The following is a 14,761-nucleotide window of genomic DNA, read 5'->3' on the forward strand; positions in this document are numbered from 1 at the left end:
GAGTGAGATCCACTGGCTGCCAAGACATATCCTGCCATAAATAATTTGGATATCTAGGTTCATTCTTACTATTTTACAAGTGATTTTTCCTGACTTAAAATCTTACCGTATTTTTATTGACCTTATGATACTATATTCTTGTGGCTATACATTCACAAGGCCATACGAAAAAATATGTCGGTGATAAGATTAAAGCTGGAGTTCTTAACTGCAGAATAAGTGAATGCTTACATTTTATATCATTGAAAATGCTGGTCAGATGGTTAGACTGCTAGTTGTATAGTTGATTCTAAGTGATACGGGCTGAAGGGAAAAAAAATTTAACCAACTGGCCCTGAGCTATTGGAGAACTATAAGGCTTGGATTGCTTTCTAGCTTTGGCTTAATTTCCTGTCTCTGTAACTGAAAAATATCAAAGCGGGTAGCAATACTAGTAACTCCCTCAACCCCAGGATGGGCTCTTTCTCCAGGGCAAGGGCAGCAAGTCCCAAGATGTGAAGGACTCAAAGTACCTGTAGTGATCTATTGTTAAAACTTTCTAACCTCGACCTTTTCTAGATCTCTTTGAAGGCAACAAAAAATTTAAGGGTGATGTGTGGGTGATGTGGGAGCTGAAATTGGCAGAGATGGTGTGATTGAAACATTCTTTCCCAGCTCCTATGTATGTAAGATTTCAGCTGATTCTCGTCTGTTTAGTTAAAACAGTTAAAGGCGGAAGTGGCACAGTGAAGTACTTTCTAACCTTAACCTGTTAAAGGTTAAATCAGAAAACAGCTTTCAGTGAACAAATATAAGGCAAATAGAATCATTTACAAAGTTGTGGCAGGAACATATTTCCCTTTGTTGAAGGGAATGAAAAGCCCAATACTGGTCATACTTAACTGTTAAATTAAACCTTTTCAATGGTTGCCAATTTGGTTTTGGGTTCTGGATCCTAATGGGGAAATAGTGGTAAACATTAACAATTTGCCACTTAAATACATTTTAATTTATGTAACTGATATATATCAATTGATAATTTTCTGTGACAGATGCAGTCTAATTTGATCATAATGGGAATATCCATTTCAGGATTTGCAAGGTATTTCATTACTTGAAATCACTGAAAAAAAAAAAACTCAGATAGAAACCTGCCTGGTGTGTGTATATGTGTGTATGTGATAATATAGAGAGGATTACTTTAAAAAGCAAACAATCTTTGCTAGTGGTCTTGCTAAAGGATAAAGTAGTTTTACTCTTGTTCAGTGCTCCTAGCTGAAGATAAGCTGTTACCTGTTACCAGTCCACTCTTTTGATCAGCTATAGCAAACTAAAAAGCCTCCACAATAGCAAAGCAACATGATGTTTAGTTAAGTCTTACAGCAAATAAACCCCTCCATCTCAAAGCCTTAGAAATAACTCTCTCTTACTAACTTTTCCACTATCCTCACAGACTTACTATATTAAAAAAAGCTCCAAGGATTGCTTTCATGGACTATGTACATAAGTGCAAAAAAGGTGTGTCTCACACATTCGCACCCTAACTGAGACAATCAGTTAACTGCAGCATATGTCTCTTGAACACTGTTAAGGGGTCATTCCACGGTATCTTTATGCATGGTTTCACAAATGCATTAATTTCATAATATGTTTTCATCATTCTTTAATCCTTATTTGGATATATTTGTTTAAATATGTAACTCTAGAAAAGAGAATTTTTGCAGCTAATAACTATGCCACTTAAATAATTTTGAATAAATGAAGCTATGAAAAAAGATCAGTAATGTATTATAAATACCACAATTGTGTTTTGAAGTCTAAATACTGTGGAATCTCCCTATCCAACAACAAATTATATAGGCCATAAACTCAAATTCTAGAATCCACATCTTGTAAACTTTTTTATGAAAAAGCCACACAAGGACACAAATTAAGCTTTCACATGGAAATTGGGGGTAAAAAATAAATCAACATACATTTTCTGAGATTTGAGATGTATCTTCTACATGTGCATACTGTTAAAACTATGTATAGTGTACAAGTAAAACTTTCACCAAAAAGGTGTCTGAAGGTAGCCATGTTGTAGTTTTGTTGCTAAAGCAACAACTAAATATAATTAGTTAAAATTATTATTTGTATATAAAGTAAGTTTGTTCTTAAACTGTGAACTGTAAAGAATAGTTATGTATTACAATCTATATCTTATCATGCTTCAGTGTCAGTTTAGAACTTATCTAACCAGGTTGAATATATACATGTAGCAAAATCTTAAAATTTCTCTAACTCTCCTTCAAAAGTAAATTCATTAGTTACTAAGAGATATATAAAAACTACTAAAATCAAAACCTTAAAAACTAACAAGTAAAATTAAAAGATGGCACCAATTACTGAGTTTGGTGCTAAGAACCTTAATTTCTCATTATGTTCACAGTTTGATTAGGTTATCAACTAAATTTCCAAATGTTATATGCTTTTACATATTATTTATTCTACTGCCTTTAACAGGAGCTGGTAAAATTAAAATTAGGGCACTATTTTTCTAAATCTATTCAACAGAATTGAGAAATCATATTTCCCTATTTCTATTTCAATGTGTGTTTAGTGCAGAAGAGATAAAAAAATAAAAGAGGATTCCAGTTTCTAACCTGTCTATATATAACATCCTACCCTACAGATTAAAATAACTCAGAAACTTTGCAGCTGCATTTTACCTAAGAGCATCCTCATCTACTGTCTCCAAAGGAATGGGGAAAGAGTCAAATAACATTCCAAATAGCATACAGGCCTTCCTTACATGTTATTTAATAAAATTTACTGCCAATGTTGTCCTTATTTATACATTACTGTGCTAAATGATCATGCCATTAAAAATAGAGTCAAGTTGTAAAAGTTAATTTCATTCAGTTCCTGCTGGTGGTAGTGGGGAAGTACTTGCTTCTTTCCAAATTGGAGAGCTGGTAAGGCTGTCAGTTAGTGAATACAACCTAGTGATGTAGGAAAACAACTTTGGCAAGATAAAAGTACTTTAAAACATGTTCAAAAACAAATGGAGGAGATTGATGGAGTTGGGGGAAGATCGCTTTTCACACCATGATCAACTAGAAATTATAGACTAATCTAAACAAGTGAAATGAAATGCAATAGCTGGTTGTGGAATCATGCTCCATTTGCAAAAGCAAATACTGTGTTTAATAGAAATTTTATGAATCCATTTAATTTTGATTTAATATCAATCTCTATACTCATGTTATGGTCACAGTGCTTTTTAAAAATTGACACTACTAAAGCCCTCTTAAGAGATAATTTTTAGATTATTTTCTCTATATACATGACTTATTTTGTCTATGTTTCAGCACTCTCACATATTTTTGCAAAAAGCTAAGAGAAATAAACAGAAACAATTTTGGATAAGTAAAAATAGAGACCCTTGCAAATTACAAAGCTTATAAAATGTCAACTAATAATCACAAATGATTAGAATTTTATATATACAATTCATTCAGTAAATTTTTGTTTAGAGTCACTGATTAGTTTTGTGACTTCTCTTTATCTGAAAATTTATAGTCTAATGACTGATCTTCTTTTCTTGAATAAGGATAAGTTGAACAAGTCATTGCACAACTAATTTAAAGAATGTTATCTTAAAATTCCATTTATGTCAAAATTCTTTTGCATCTGCATCAAAAACTTCAGTACTTTGACTTTCTTTAAACTCATCTATAAAGCAATATTTCAATGCTAACAACATCAAAACTGGTGGCACCCAAAAATGAACTACCCTAAATATTCTTCACCAAACCTGTCTTCCAGTGCTTAAAGTAACATGAAAACACCTGCGCTCCAGGTGTACTGTCTATGTACACCTTCACCAGAAGTTTAAAAAAATGAAATGATACAATATGTTGCATCAAAATGTCAAACTACACAAAAAGTTCATTGTGCCCCACCAAACTTCTCTATCTCCTTTAGGGATACATCCAGACTAGCTCAGGTGCAGCCTTCCTGGAGTTTTGTGATCAGCTCTGCCCTTCTGGAGTGGCGCTGACATAGGATATACATAATTCAGTTCCAAACATGAGTAATTTCATAAAGATGTACTCTCCTTTCTTCTCTAACAATGTTAAGATTTGAGGAAAGAGAAATTAAGTGGTTCAAAAACAATAGGTAAAAGTTAGGAAACCTCTTGTTCTTTAACTCCAGACAATACTGTAAACAGATGGCAATGGTTCCGTAAAAGGAAACCCATTTACAAATCACTGATGATTGTGACTGGATTGATCATTAAAATTAAGAGGATATCATTAACTATTAAAGAGTTATTTTCGATCTATTGTATTTTGACCCAAATTGATCTGCTTTGGGATGGAGTTCCAAATGTTTTGAAGCATGAACGATGTGAAACAGAGGAACAACTGGGAGTCAGGAGATACTTCTGAGTCCAACTGTATCCAAAAAGGTAGGTAACCGTGGGCAAATCACATACCCTAGGCCTCAGTTTCATCAACGTGAAAAAGTTTTACCAACTCCATTGTTCAGTGATTCAAGCATACTAGCCTGCTTAAGGTATCCATCAGATTTTCTTTGTCATTTTCATGAAGTATAAAACCAACTTGTTATAAACATCAAAATTGATGATTTCACACTTACCAATGAGAGAATATATATTTAGTAGAAAATATTAAATCTGCATTGATACAAACTATCATATGGTTCCACCACTATATAATAATAGTAACTTTAACGACTGAAAAAAGAGGAGGGGTATGTCACATAATGTAAGAATTAATTAGTATTTTACTTGGTTAAAAGTATTTGATAAGAATTAGTAATGTGAATTCAGCTCAGCTCTGTGGAGTGAAGCCAATCTGTCTCATCCAAAAGGTCTTAAAAACCTCTCTTATAATTTCCAAAATACATATAAAAATACAAATACAAATCAACATTATATATGATGAGAGAGACTCTGCTGTTAATAAAGTTTTGGGACGGCAACATCTGACATATATCATAAGTACTCGCTCCTTCAATAAATGTTTAACAAAACTGAAAACTCAGCTAAATTGGAGCTAAAGCCAACTGTGACATCCTTCCTAAAACTGTTAAATAAATCAAAGAATAATTTTAAATGTCTTCCTATCCTCCTCCCCACTTTTGCCATTTTTCCAAAGCTATACTCAGGACCCAACTGTGATCAATATAAAAGTGTGTCCATTTGGGGAGGAAAGGCCTCACTTAGAACCAATTCTCTTTCGCCCTGACTAATCTTGCTAGATTGCATCTTACTTACTATTCAGTGTAGTCTAAAAAGCATGAGTCATTTGGATTCAGAAATGGCTCTTCTGTAAAAGGATACATTGCAATGCTTTTTACAGGCTTTCCTCCAATATATAAAAAGTGTCTCCACATTCCCATCTCCCTGTTAAATTTATAACCTGTAATTAGCATAACTTTAAGCCTCCAAGTACCAATTTTTCAGCTGAGGATGACAAATGGCTGTTTTAGACACTCAACCTAAGAGTGTGTCTAAATCCTTCAGCCACAAAAAATATAATGGGCACTTTACATACTTTTCAGCATAAATGCTAAGAAATGTATTTAAAGATAAATTCTAGTTTTCCGAGATGTTTAAAGACTGAAATTAGGGATTAATGTTGTTAAGAAGTTCCCTCTTTTTAGCAGGTAATTATATCTCCTCAGAAATAATCTAATAATGAATCTACTAATGTAATCATATTATGCAAGGTCAAATTTGCAGCTATAAATTATTTACATGGATGTTTATGAACAGGTTTTGCAAACACTGAGAAGTGAGGCCTTTTAAATGGCTGCCCTCAGAATCCTCCAGAAATATTCTAAACAGAGAGAGCATATTAACATTAACCTGTCATATTTCACAAGCATATGTATTTCTGTTAACCATTAGTAACATTTTAGTTGATACCAAAAACCACACATATTACAGCAAATCTCCATAGTATGTAAAAACCTAACACAACACAATATACCACAATACAGTACAATATAATAATGGGAAAATGATCTTTGGATATAATTTTTACCTTTTTAAATCAACCCAATAGGCTACTGCATAAACAAAACAGTAAGGAAACACTTCAAAACAGTTAAACATTTATCCACTTAGAATGCACAGTAAGCCAAAAATTCATTGTGGAGATTCACTCAGCATAATAGTTATTAGAAAATCACAAAGAATAATGTGACAAATTACAAAATTTTATGGTAGTGTTCTACCTAATAATCCAAATAAAATAGATGGCAGTTTTCTATTCACGTTTTGTTTTAACATCTCCATTGATTGTTAAATGCTTTGTTTTTATTTAAATTTGTTGGTATTTTTGTTTTGTTTACTATATTGACTGCGCCGTGCTGATTGTTGTGTTGGTAGAAGAAGACATACAACACTATATATAGAAAGGCTACATGGAGGCTCTGACGGAGAGATTCTGGTATTCCATAACTCTGTTGTTCAGAATTTCAACTGAAATGCAAAAAAAAAAAAAAAAAAAGAATGAGAAATATTAAAGGCTTATTCAAGCAGGGGTCAGTATACTTGGTTCATGTTTCAGTTTTTTATGTGAACTATGCCAAGATATTCCCCATTGTGAATTTCATATTCAACATCTCTAAAAATTGGGCTGTTGGAGATAGTCTTTAGAGTCATGTACCATGATAGTGTATGCTTCTCATTGAGTGCTAATGTGCAGAACTGTCCTAAGTTAACAGAGATAACCTCAATTGTTTAATGTATTATCTGCAAAATGCCAAAACTTGTTGATGAACATCTACCTATGCATCCACTTCCTTCAACAAGTATAGAAGAAAACATGCTTATACCTGAGATGAATATAAAGTAATATTTAATGTCAATTGTAGTTGAAAAATAAAAGAAAAAACATACTTGACTCCAACCATTCAAAATATACAGATATTAAATAAACTTTAAACAATTTATCTGAATGCATTGGAGCCTAAGTATGAAATATAGGTACTATATTATATTTTACAAAATTATATTTTTTGAATTTTTGGAAAAATTTTCAATACCTCTTACATATTAAAGTGATTATTATGTGCTAAATACCTCTACAGTTTCTAGTGGAATCAAACAAGAATGAATCACTATTCCCAAACATGTTTTGTTAGGAAGTTAATTTGACAAGTTTGTTTACCTTGATATAAAACAATGCATGAGAATCATGGAAGTGTTTCCAAAACCCAGTCTTATATTTAGTGCTATTCTCTTTTTTTGTAATAATTTTTATTTAACTCTTGTTCAAGTACAGTTTTCTGTCTTTTACTCCCATCCCAGCCCACCCCCCAGTGCTCCCCACCTCCCTCCCATTTCCACCCCCCTTAGTTGTTGTCCATGTGTCCTTTATACTAGTTCCTGTAAATCCTTCCCCCTTTCTCCCTGAAATTCCCTCCCCTCTGGTCGCTGTCCCCCTGTTCTCTATTTCAGTGTCTTTGTTTTTATTTTGCTTGCTTGTTTGTTTTGTTGCTAGCTTCCTGTTAAAGGTGAGATCATATGGTATTTGTCTTTCAACACCTGGCTTATTTCACTCAGCATAATGCTTTCCAGTTCCATCATGCTGTTGCAAAGGATAGGATCTCCTTCTTTCTTCGTGCTGCATAGAATTCCACTGTGTATATGTACCATAGTTTTTTTGATCCATTCACTTACTGTGAAGCTGCCATTCTCCTAAATTATACCCATGAAAATTACTACAATTCACAGCTACTTCAGTTATTCCACTTACTCAGGGGTATATTTTTAAAACATCTTCTTATGATTGAAGGGACCTATTTATCTAATGTACAGTCAGCTACAGGATCTGTCCAAAATAATTAGTGTTCTGGGCTTGTGTGTCCTTAGCAGGAAAGAAATACTAGCCAGGTTCTGGAAAACTAGTCCATGAAGAGAATAGAACTCTTGCCTCCTTCAACCAAATGATACCCTCTGATTGTGAGAACCTCAGGCTTTTAGTGACTAATGTATAAAATTCAGAATTAATCGCTCATTTAATAAGTCCCTATAATTAATTAATTAATTAATTAATTAAGATGCCTCAGAGTCTTAAGTGGCTTCAAAAGTCACATGCTCCAAAAGTCACAATTGCTCCAAGTGAACAATTACTCAAATTAAGTGTGTGTTATTACAGGCTCTGGGCCAAAGAGAAGATTAAAGGTGAAGAGGGTAAAAATCCAACAAAAGCAACAAAAATCACATACAAAAAAGCTATGATATGAATGGAAATAATGATTAAATTACTAAATTATGTCACTCAAAATTTGAAACAGCTGGAGCAATTCTGATAGACTTACACGGAAGCAATGCAAACTGGCAGACTGTAAAAACACTATTTACTATAATGAAAGAGGGAAGCACATTGCTTACTATCTTTAAGATAACCATGTCAGTCAAATTGTGACAAAATTACTTTGCTTAAATTTAATTTTAAAAATAAGCTAGAAAATGTTAAAGAATTAAAACTGAAAACTGATCTCGGTATTTATCTAACAAATCATACCCCTTTAAGAATGGAAAAACATTTCAGAATTTGTAAGCTTATTGGAAAAATATACTACCAGCTGTCACTTTCATATAAGAACTGGATATTTGTTGTTTACATTTAATTTGGAAAACTTAGAATGCTTTAAATCAAGCTCTAAGTTATAAGCAATGTCTACTATTGATAGTATTCACCAAAGCTTTAACAAATGCAATTGTGTAAATAAAAGATATCACCTATAAATATGACTTATATTAATACTTAAAGAAACTTACTGTTCTACTGGTAACTTCTACATCTGTGAAACAAACATGCTGCTATTCAGTTCATCTATTGATAATGGGGGTATCTATAGCAGTAAAAAAGATTTTAGATTAAAATAGTTTCTTGAGATAAGTATTTATTTTATTCACTGCTTGGACATGGTAATCAATAATATAATCAATTCACAGGAAAATTTAAACATATTAATTGTATCCACTAATAGTTAATTTTGCTAAGCACAGATTAGAACCTGATTTGTTTTCCCAATCAATTAATGCTTTGTGTGCTATATAGTTATCATACTTGTAATTGAAGCAGCAGTGGAACTTGCAGTTTTTAAGCATGGTTACCACTCTAATCAGGCAAAATAGCCATAATATTGCACAATAATTATTTATGTATCTCCTTACAGTTTCAAGACTTCTCCCAAATTTATAATTTGCTTGTGACCCTGCTTATCAATACCTAAAGCAAATGAAAATAAAAAACAACATAAGCACTAATGTCAGTATGAGAAGAAATTTCTGACATAATTACTGGATAATTATAGGGATATCTGTGCCTTGGAAAGAAATGTGTTAACTTGCTTTCTTTCTAGTAGATCTGAAGGTAAAGGTAATGACTGTATTAAGTGAAAGTTTAAACACAATAACAAAAAATGGTAATAAAGTAAAACACAAATACACCTCTTGACCAGTAAGGAAGCATTTAACAAACAGTATACACATTTAAGGATTGGTGTAGTAACAACAATTGTATATATAGAATACCAAGAGATATATCTAGTAACTGATTGGAAATGCAAAGACTGCTGATTCATCTCAGGATAAGTAGCAAAGTAGATATATCCTTCTAGAACAGTGATTATCAAAGTAATTTATAAAATTCCATGGCACACCAAAAGATGTTATATTTTTGCCAATATGACCAAAATTAGGTATAGTTTTGATTCATTCAAACCACATGGCCATTGTTATCTTGACTGTTGTCATTTTTTAATTTGACAGTCTAAGGGAAAATAGGTGAGTGGCCCTGACTGGCCAGGTAATGCATGCTTTAAAAATTCTTGCAGCACACAGGTTGAAAATTGCTACTCTAAAATAAACACAAAAATAAAAATTCCAAATGTAACAACTGCTTAGGAAACACATAAGAATATGAACTAATGTCTCTAACCAATCCAAAAAGCATATACTGCTTGTCACCAATACATTATAGTTATCTAGGTGAAATAAATTGTCAAACCTGATTGCCTGTAGCTGTTGCAGCAAAGGGAATGCTGGTGGCAGGTGTAGTTGCTGCAGACACAGTGGTAGGTGTAGCACCGTGCATCATGGGCACTTTCAGCAGGAAACCATGGAAGTGACACATGGGAAAGTGAACCATTTGTGCAACCATGACATAAATGATGAAGTGGGGTGTGGTAGGTATCACAGCAATAAGCCATGTGGCATCATCATGATGGATACACCAGGTTGCAAAATGCAATCACAGTCAGTGCAAAGCAACACAGCACAGAATGGGAAAAAATTTAAAAAGAGAAAAGGGAAAACAATTATAGTTTACATTAAGAAACATGAAATTATTCTCAACATTTAGCTTTTGAGTAGAATCACATTTTATTTTAATTAAAAGGCCAAATTTCAAAAAGGGTTTACAATGGCTGCATATTATAACATCTAATGTCATCAAGGCTGTCTGTATGAATAGCTAGTTAAGCAGACAAGAAACTGGGTTGCACATTCAAAATGGGAACAGAGAACTGTGAGTTGGTATTTGGGTTCACTAACTTGTAGATATGAGTGCTGTCACTAATACAGACAACTGTAATTGAACAACAATAAAATAATTTAAATTTTAAAAAGTATACAATTAAATGTATACTTACCTAATCTACATGCAAAAAAGTAGTAGTTCAGTTGGTAGGTATTTGGTAGGGAAGCAGATAAGAATATAATGGCCTACACATGCAGGTTTTTAAGTACAGTTCTGGCAAAACCCTAGAAACTTAGGTTATTTTAAGCCTTGTTTAATCATTTGTTTAATCAGTCCCTATAATTAATTAATTAATTAATTAATTAAGATACCTTGGAGTCTTAAGTGGCTTCAAAAATCACATGCTCCAAGTTAACAATTGTTCAAATTCAGTGTGTGCTATACAGGCTCTGGGCCAAAGAGGAGACAGACACATGGGACACTTCATAGAAAATATCTGACAAAATCTTGTCTTCATGGCAAAAATTACAGCAAAAATGGCTAGCAGCTATAACAGCAGTTTCAGGGTGTTTTCTCTTTGCCTTTTCTAGTGTTCTACCTCCTCTAAGATGCTTTTTGGATGGTTTTCTCATTTCTAGCTCATATTGGAAAGTAAACCATGGAATTAATGGGTGAATGTTAAGCATTCATATACAATAATTTACAACTACATTGATTAAATTTAGATTTTTTAAAGCATACAGAGAAAATGAATAGCCTGAAGGGAGGAAAATCAACATATGCAATGCCATAGAAACTACAGTTGTACCCCAAATGATGCTTAACAGAAACTCTGTAGTTATTCCTTATGCCTATCACAAGTAAACCATTACTTATAGATATCCCTTATTGTACAATATATCAATTCTAAAAACACTCCTGTTTTCCCTTTGGGAGCACAACAACTATACAGGATGCAGCAGTACTGAATCACGCAGTTTGCATTCCCACACAGAGTTCTTACGTGAAAGGACAGGGGAGCTGAGTCACAAATTGTAAAGAGAGACACATTTTACAAACTTGCAGAAGTCTGTTCTTCTAATCATATGGATATAGTGTTCCTGTTAGTATCAATGGAGATGATTTTAGTTCTTACAGGGGACAGCCAATCCCTCAATAACAGAAGCCTCACCTCTGTCACCAGTTAATGCTAGTACTATGTGGTTGTCATTTTGAATTTTTGTTTTTATCTCAATAAGTTTCTTAGTCCTTTTTAGGCTTTGCATCTACTCTGGTTGACCAATGGGATAGAAGTCAAATTATTGTAAACTCACAAAAAGAATTAAAGGAACTGGATTAATATGAGATGGTGTGGTGGGGTGGAATAATTTCTCCTTGTATCAAATGGAGCCATTTTCTCCTGGTCTATTTCTGGTAGTCATGGAGGCTATAGGAGCTATGAACGTCCCAGAAATTCTAGAAAGGAAAATAAGTCACTTTCTTGTCTTCTTCTGTATTTAGTGATATACTAAATACTTTTGAGATGGCTACCATATTGTATTGGTGGTTAAATAAAGTGTCTTGTGTAACTAATTAAAAATTAAATATCCCCAGAGTCATTTTGAAGTTATTCTGTTGTGCCTAGTTTCCATGCACATGCACTTCCTCCTAGAATATTATAGAATTCATTATATAACATTATGGAATGTTCTACCTTTGCTAAACTCATTCTTTCTAAATACCTCAGTATTAAATAATTTAGATCTTATGGATAACTTTTTTGGAGGGATTTTTATAGTTTAGACATTGCACATTTGAACTATTTTATGACTTCTTAGTAACAGATGTAAGGCAAAGAATAAAACTGCCCATTCTGGCTAGGTTAAGAAACGTTTCAAAATAGTTCAGCTACAATTTTTAGGGTGCAAATAGACCATCATTATTTGGCTACAGTGGCAAACAACGAGGACTTGAGAGGGCACGACTATTGTGACTCCACAAAGATGTGAGGCAGTACCCTATTAAAACTTAAATACTCAGAAAGTATACAACCACTTTATTCAGTCATTCATCTCTTTCACAGTCACAACAGAAAACACTTTTTTTCAGATTATAAAAAGTTAAGAATTTTTGTATAAAACCTACCAATATTTGAAGCAGGTGCCATGCACAGTATTTGCCCTGTACACCATGAAGAAAAGTGTGAAAAGTAAATAAAAGATATTTCATTATTGAAGCTTTACTGATAGAAATAAATTTTAACTAGAAAGATATTCTTCACAATATTAATTAATCAGCACATGCAAATCCAAGTAATTTCACATGTTTGCAATTACAGTTTAGTTTTAAGATCACACACCCATGTAATCAAAGTAATTCTTGGATTCTTACGTAAAAAAATGAATATGAATTTTTCTATAAAAGGATTATCTCACCTTAATTACATCTTTTATTTATTTTAGATAAATACAACCTAATTAATTTTAGTTATTAAAGGGATAATTTTATTTATTACATGTATTAGTTTCAAAATATGCACCAAGGTTTGGTATCAGATGCCAATAGTTCTATTTAGAGCACTAATCTACTATCACTACCTCTTCCACCTTGTTACTGAGGGCTTGAATGTGAACATATGGCAAATAGGCTTTTCATAAAGAGGGGGAGTCTCAGCATGAGAGGTTTCTAATTTGCTATTAATTAACAGGGACAGGATTCTTCAGATATTTTGGCTTATAAATCTAGATTTTAAATTAACCAAATCCAGCAAAAAAGTCTAAAATGGTAAAAATTGTGCTTTTAAATGGTACTATAAAAATTATTGTGGTTAGTAACTAGTCTTTAAAGAAGACTTAGTAGCTTCTTTAAAACTTTATTACCTAATTAATTTATCAATTAAGCCCAATATTTTTTTCAAGTCCAGGAATCTATTACTATGCATTTAGTATATTTATACTATTAACAAGGCTTTATTTTTAAAATTTATTTATTTAATTCTTGTTCAAGTACAGTTTTCTGTCTTATATTCCCTGACCTGCCCCCCCGCCCAGTGCTCCCTACCTCCCTCCTGTTTCCGCCCCCCACCTTAGTTATTGTCCATGTGTCCTTTATACCTGTTCATGTGAGTCCTTCCCCTTTTCCCCTGTGATTCTCTCCCCTCTCCCCTCTGGTCCCTGTCAGCCTATTCTGTATTTGAGTGTCTTTGGTCATATTTTGCTTGCTTGTTTGTTTTGTTGTTTAGTTTATAAATTAATTTTTAATTGCTGTAATTTTCATTTAATAATAATTTACAAACTGGGAATTTATAATTCTGGCAAAAAATCTACTGTACTCTGGGTAGTTAATATTTTCAATTTATTCTTGAGACTATATACTCATTCTTAAAGTGCTGAAACATGAGAAAAAAGTATTTTCCCTCATATATATGTACTTGAGCAAAATTCTGGCTTAAATTTTTTATTCAATTTGATACAAACTGTTATACTATTAGATATAGTCAAATGTAGAAGATAACAAAATATTTTGGAGAGTGTCAGGGAAATATGTAAGGAAACTGCTATATTTTCATTTAATATTTTATTTTTTAATAAATTTTTATTTATTTATTTTAGAGAGTGAGAGAAATATTGATTTTTGTTCTGGCCAGAACTAAATGTGGCTCCTTTTAAAAAAAGATTTTATTTATTTATTTTTAGAGAGGGGGAAGTGAGGGAGAAAAACATCAAAGTGTGAGAGAATCATCAATCAGCTGCCTCTCCTATGTGCTATAACAGGGGGCTGAACCCACAACCAAGGCACATGCCCTGACCAGGAATCAAACCTGAAACTGTTAGCTTTGTGGGACGACACCCATCCAACTGACCCACAATGGTCAGGGCTAAATATGGCTCGTCCTGATTCAACTTTTTTTCAGAAGAGAGGAGAGGGTCTGTGGAGTATTTTAGAGCAAAACCCTGACATGTCAAGAAAACTGCTATATTTTTTTATATTACCTAATTTAAGAATTAGAGGCTAGAACTATCTGTCACAGAGTTCTATTATCCATATGTGTGTGTTATATAAATGTTTATATATATACATATATATAAATTTAATGGTAGTTTTGTTATAACTCTCTTCAGTATATCAAAGATATATTGACTACATATTTTTGCAATGTTGTAAATGGGAGATTTTTTTTTAGGGTAGACCAACATCTTTGGAAAGTGATACCTAAGAGTCAAAAAATTAGGTTGAGACTGAACTAGGTGAATCAATAATAAGAGCAAAAATTAAAAATACTAAAAGAAAAA

General features: G+C 32.8%; 1 protein-coding gene across 7 annotated transcripts in view; it reads right to left on the reverse strand.

Annotated features, from left to right (window-relative positions):
* Window positions 1-283: 283 nt before the first annotated feature.
* MBNL3 (muscleblind like splicing regulator 3) overlaps window positions 284-14,761 on the reverse strand; it is a 126,101-nt gene continuing 111,623 nt past the window's right edge. For 4 of the 7 annotated variants that reach the window (XM_037046037.1, XM_037046038.1, XM_037046043.1 and 1 more), the window contains 4 exons: window positions 12,615-12,650; window positions 10,020-10,114; window positions 8,786-8,859; window positions 284-6,478 (listed from right to left, as the gene is read on the reverse strand). In XM_037046037.1, the coding sequence (XP_036901932.1) occupies window positions 8,803-8,859; window positions 10,020-10,114; window positions 12,615-12,650 (188 nt within the window). In that variant the 3' untranslated portion in view covers window positions 284-6,478; window positions 8,786-8,802. The remainder of the gene's footprint in view (window positions 6,479-8,785; window positions 8,860-10,019; window positions 10,115-12,614; window positions 12,651-14,761) is intronic. The other 3 variants (XM_037046039.1, XM_037046040.1, XM_037046041.1) reach the window with 3 other exon arrangements.

This window comes from Sturnira hondurensis, unplaced genomic scaffold, assembly GCF_014824575.4.
Source record: "Sturnira hondurensis isolate 20B ecotype Veracruz unplaced genomic scaffold, ASM1482457v3 Scaffold0004786, whole genome shotgun sequence".
NCBI classification, from domain to species: Eukaryota; Metazoa; Chordata; class Mammalia; order Chiroptera; family Phyllostomidae; genus Sturnira; species Sturnira hondurensis.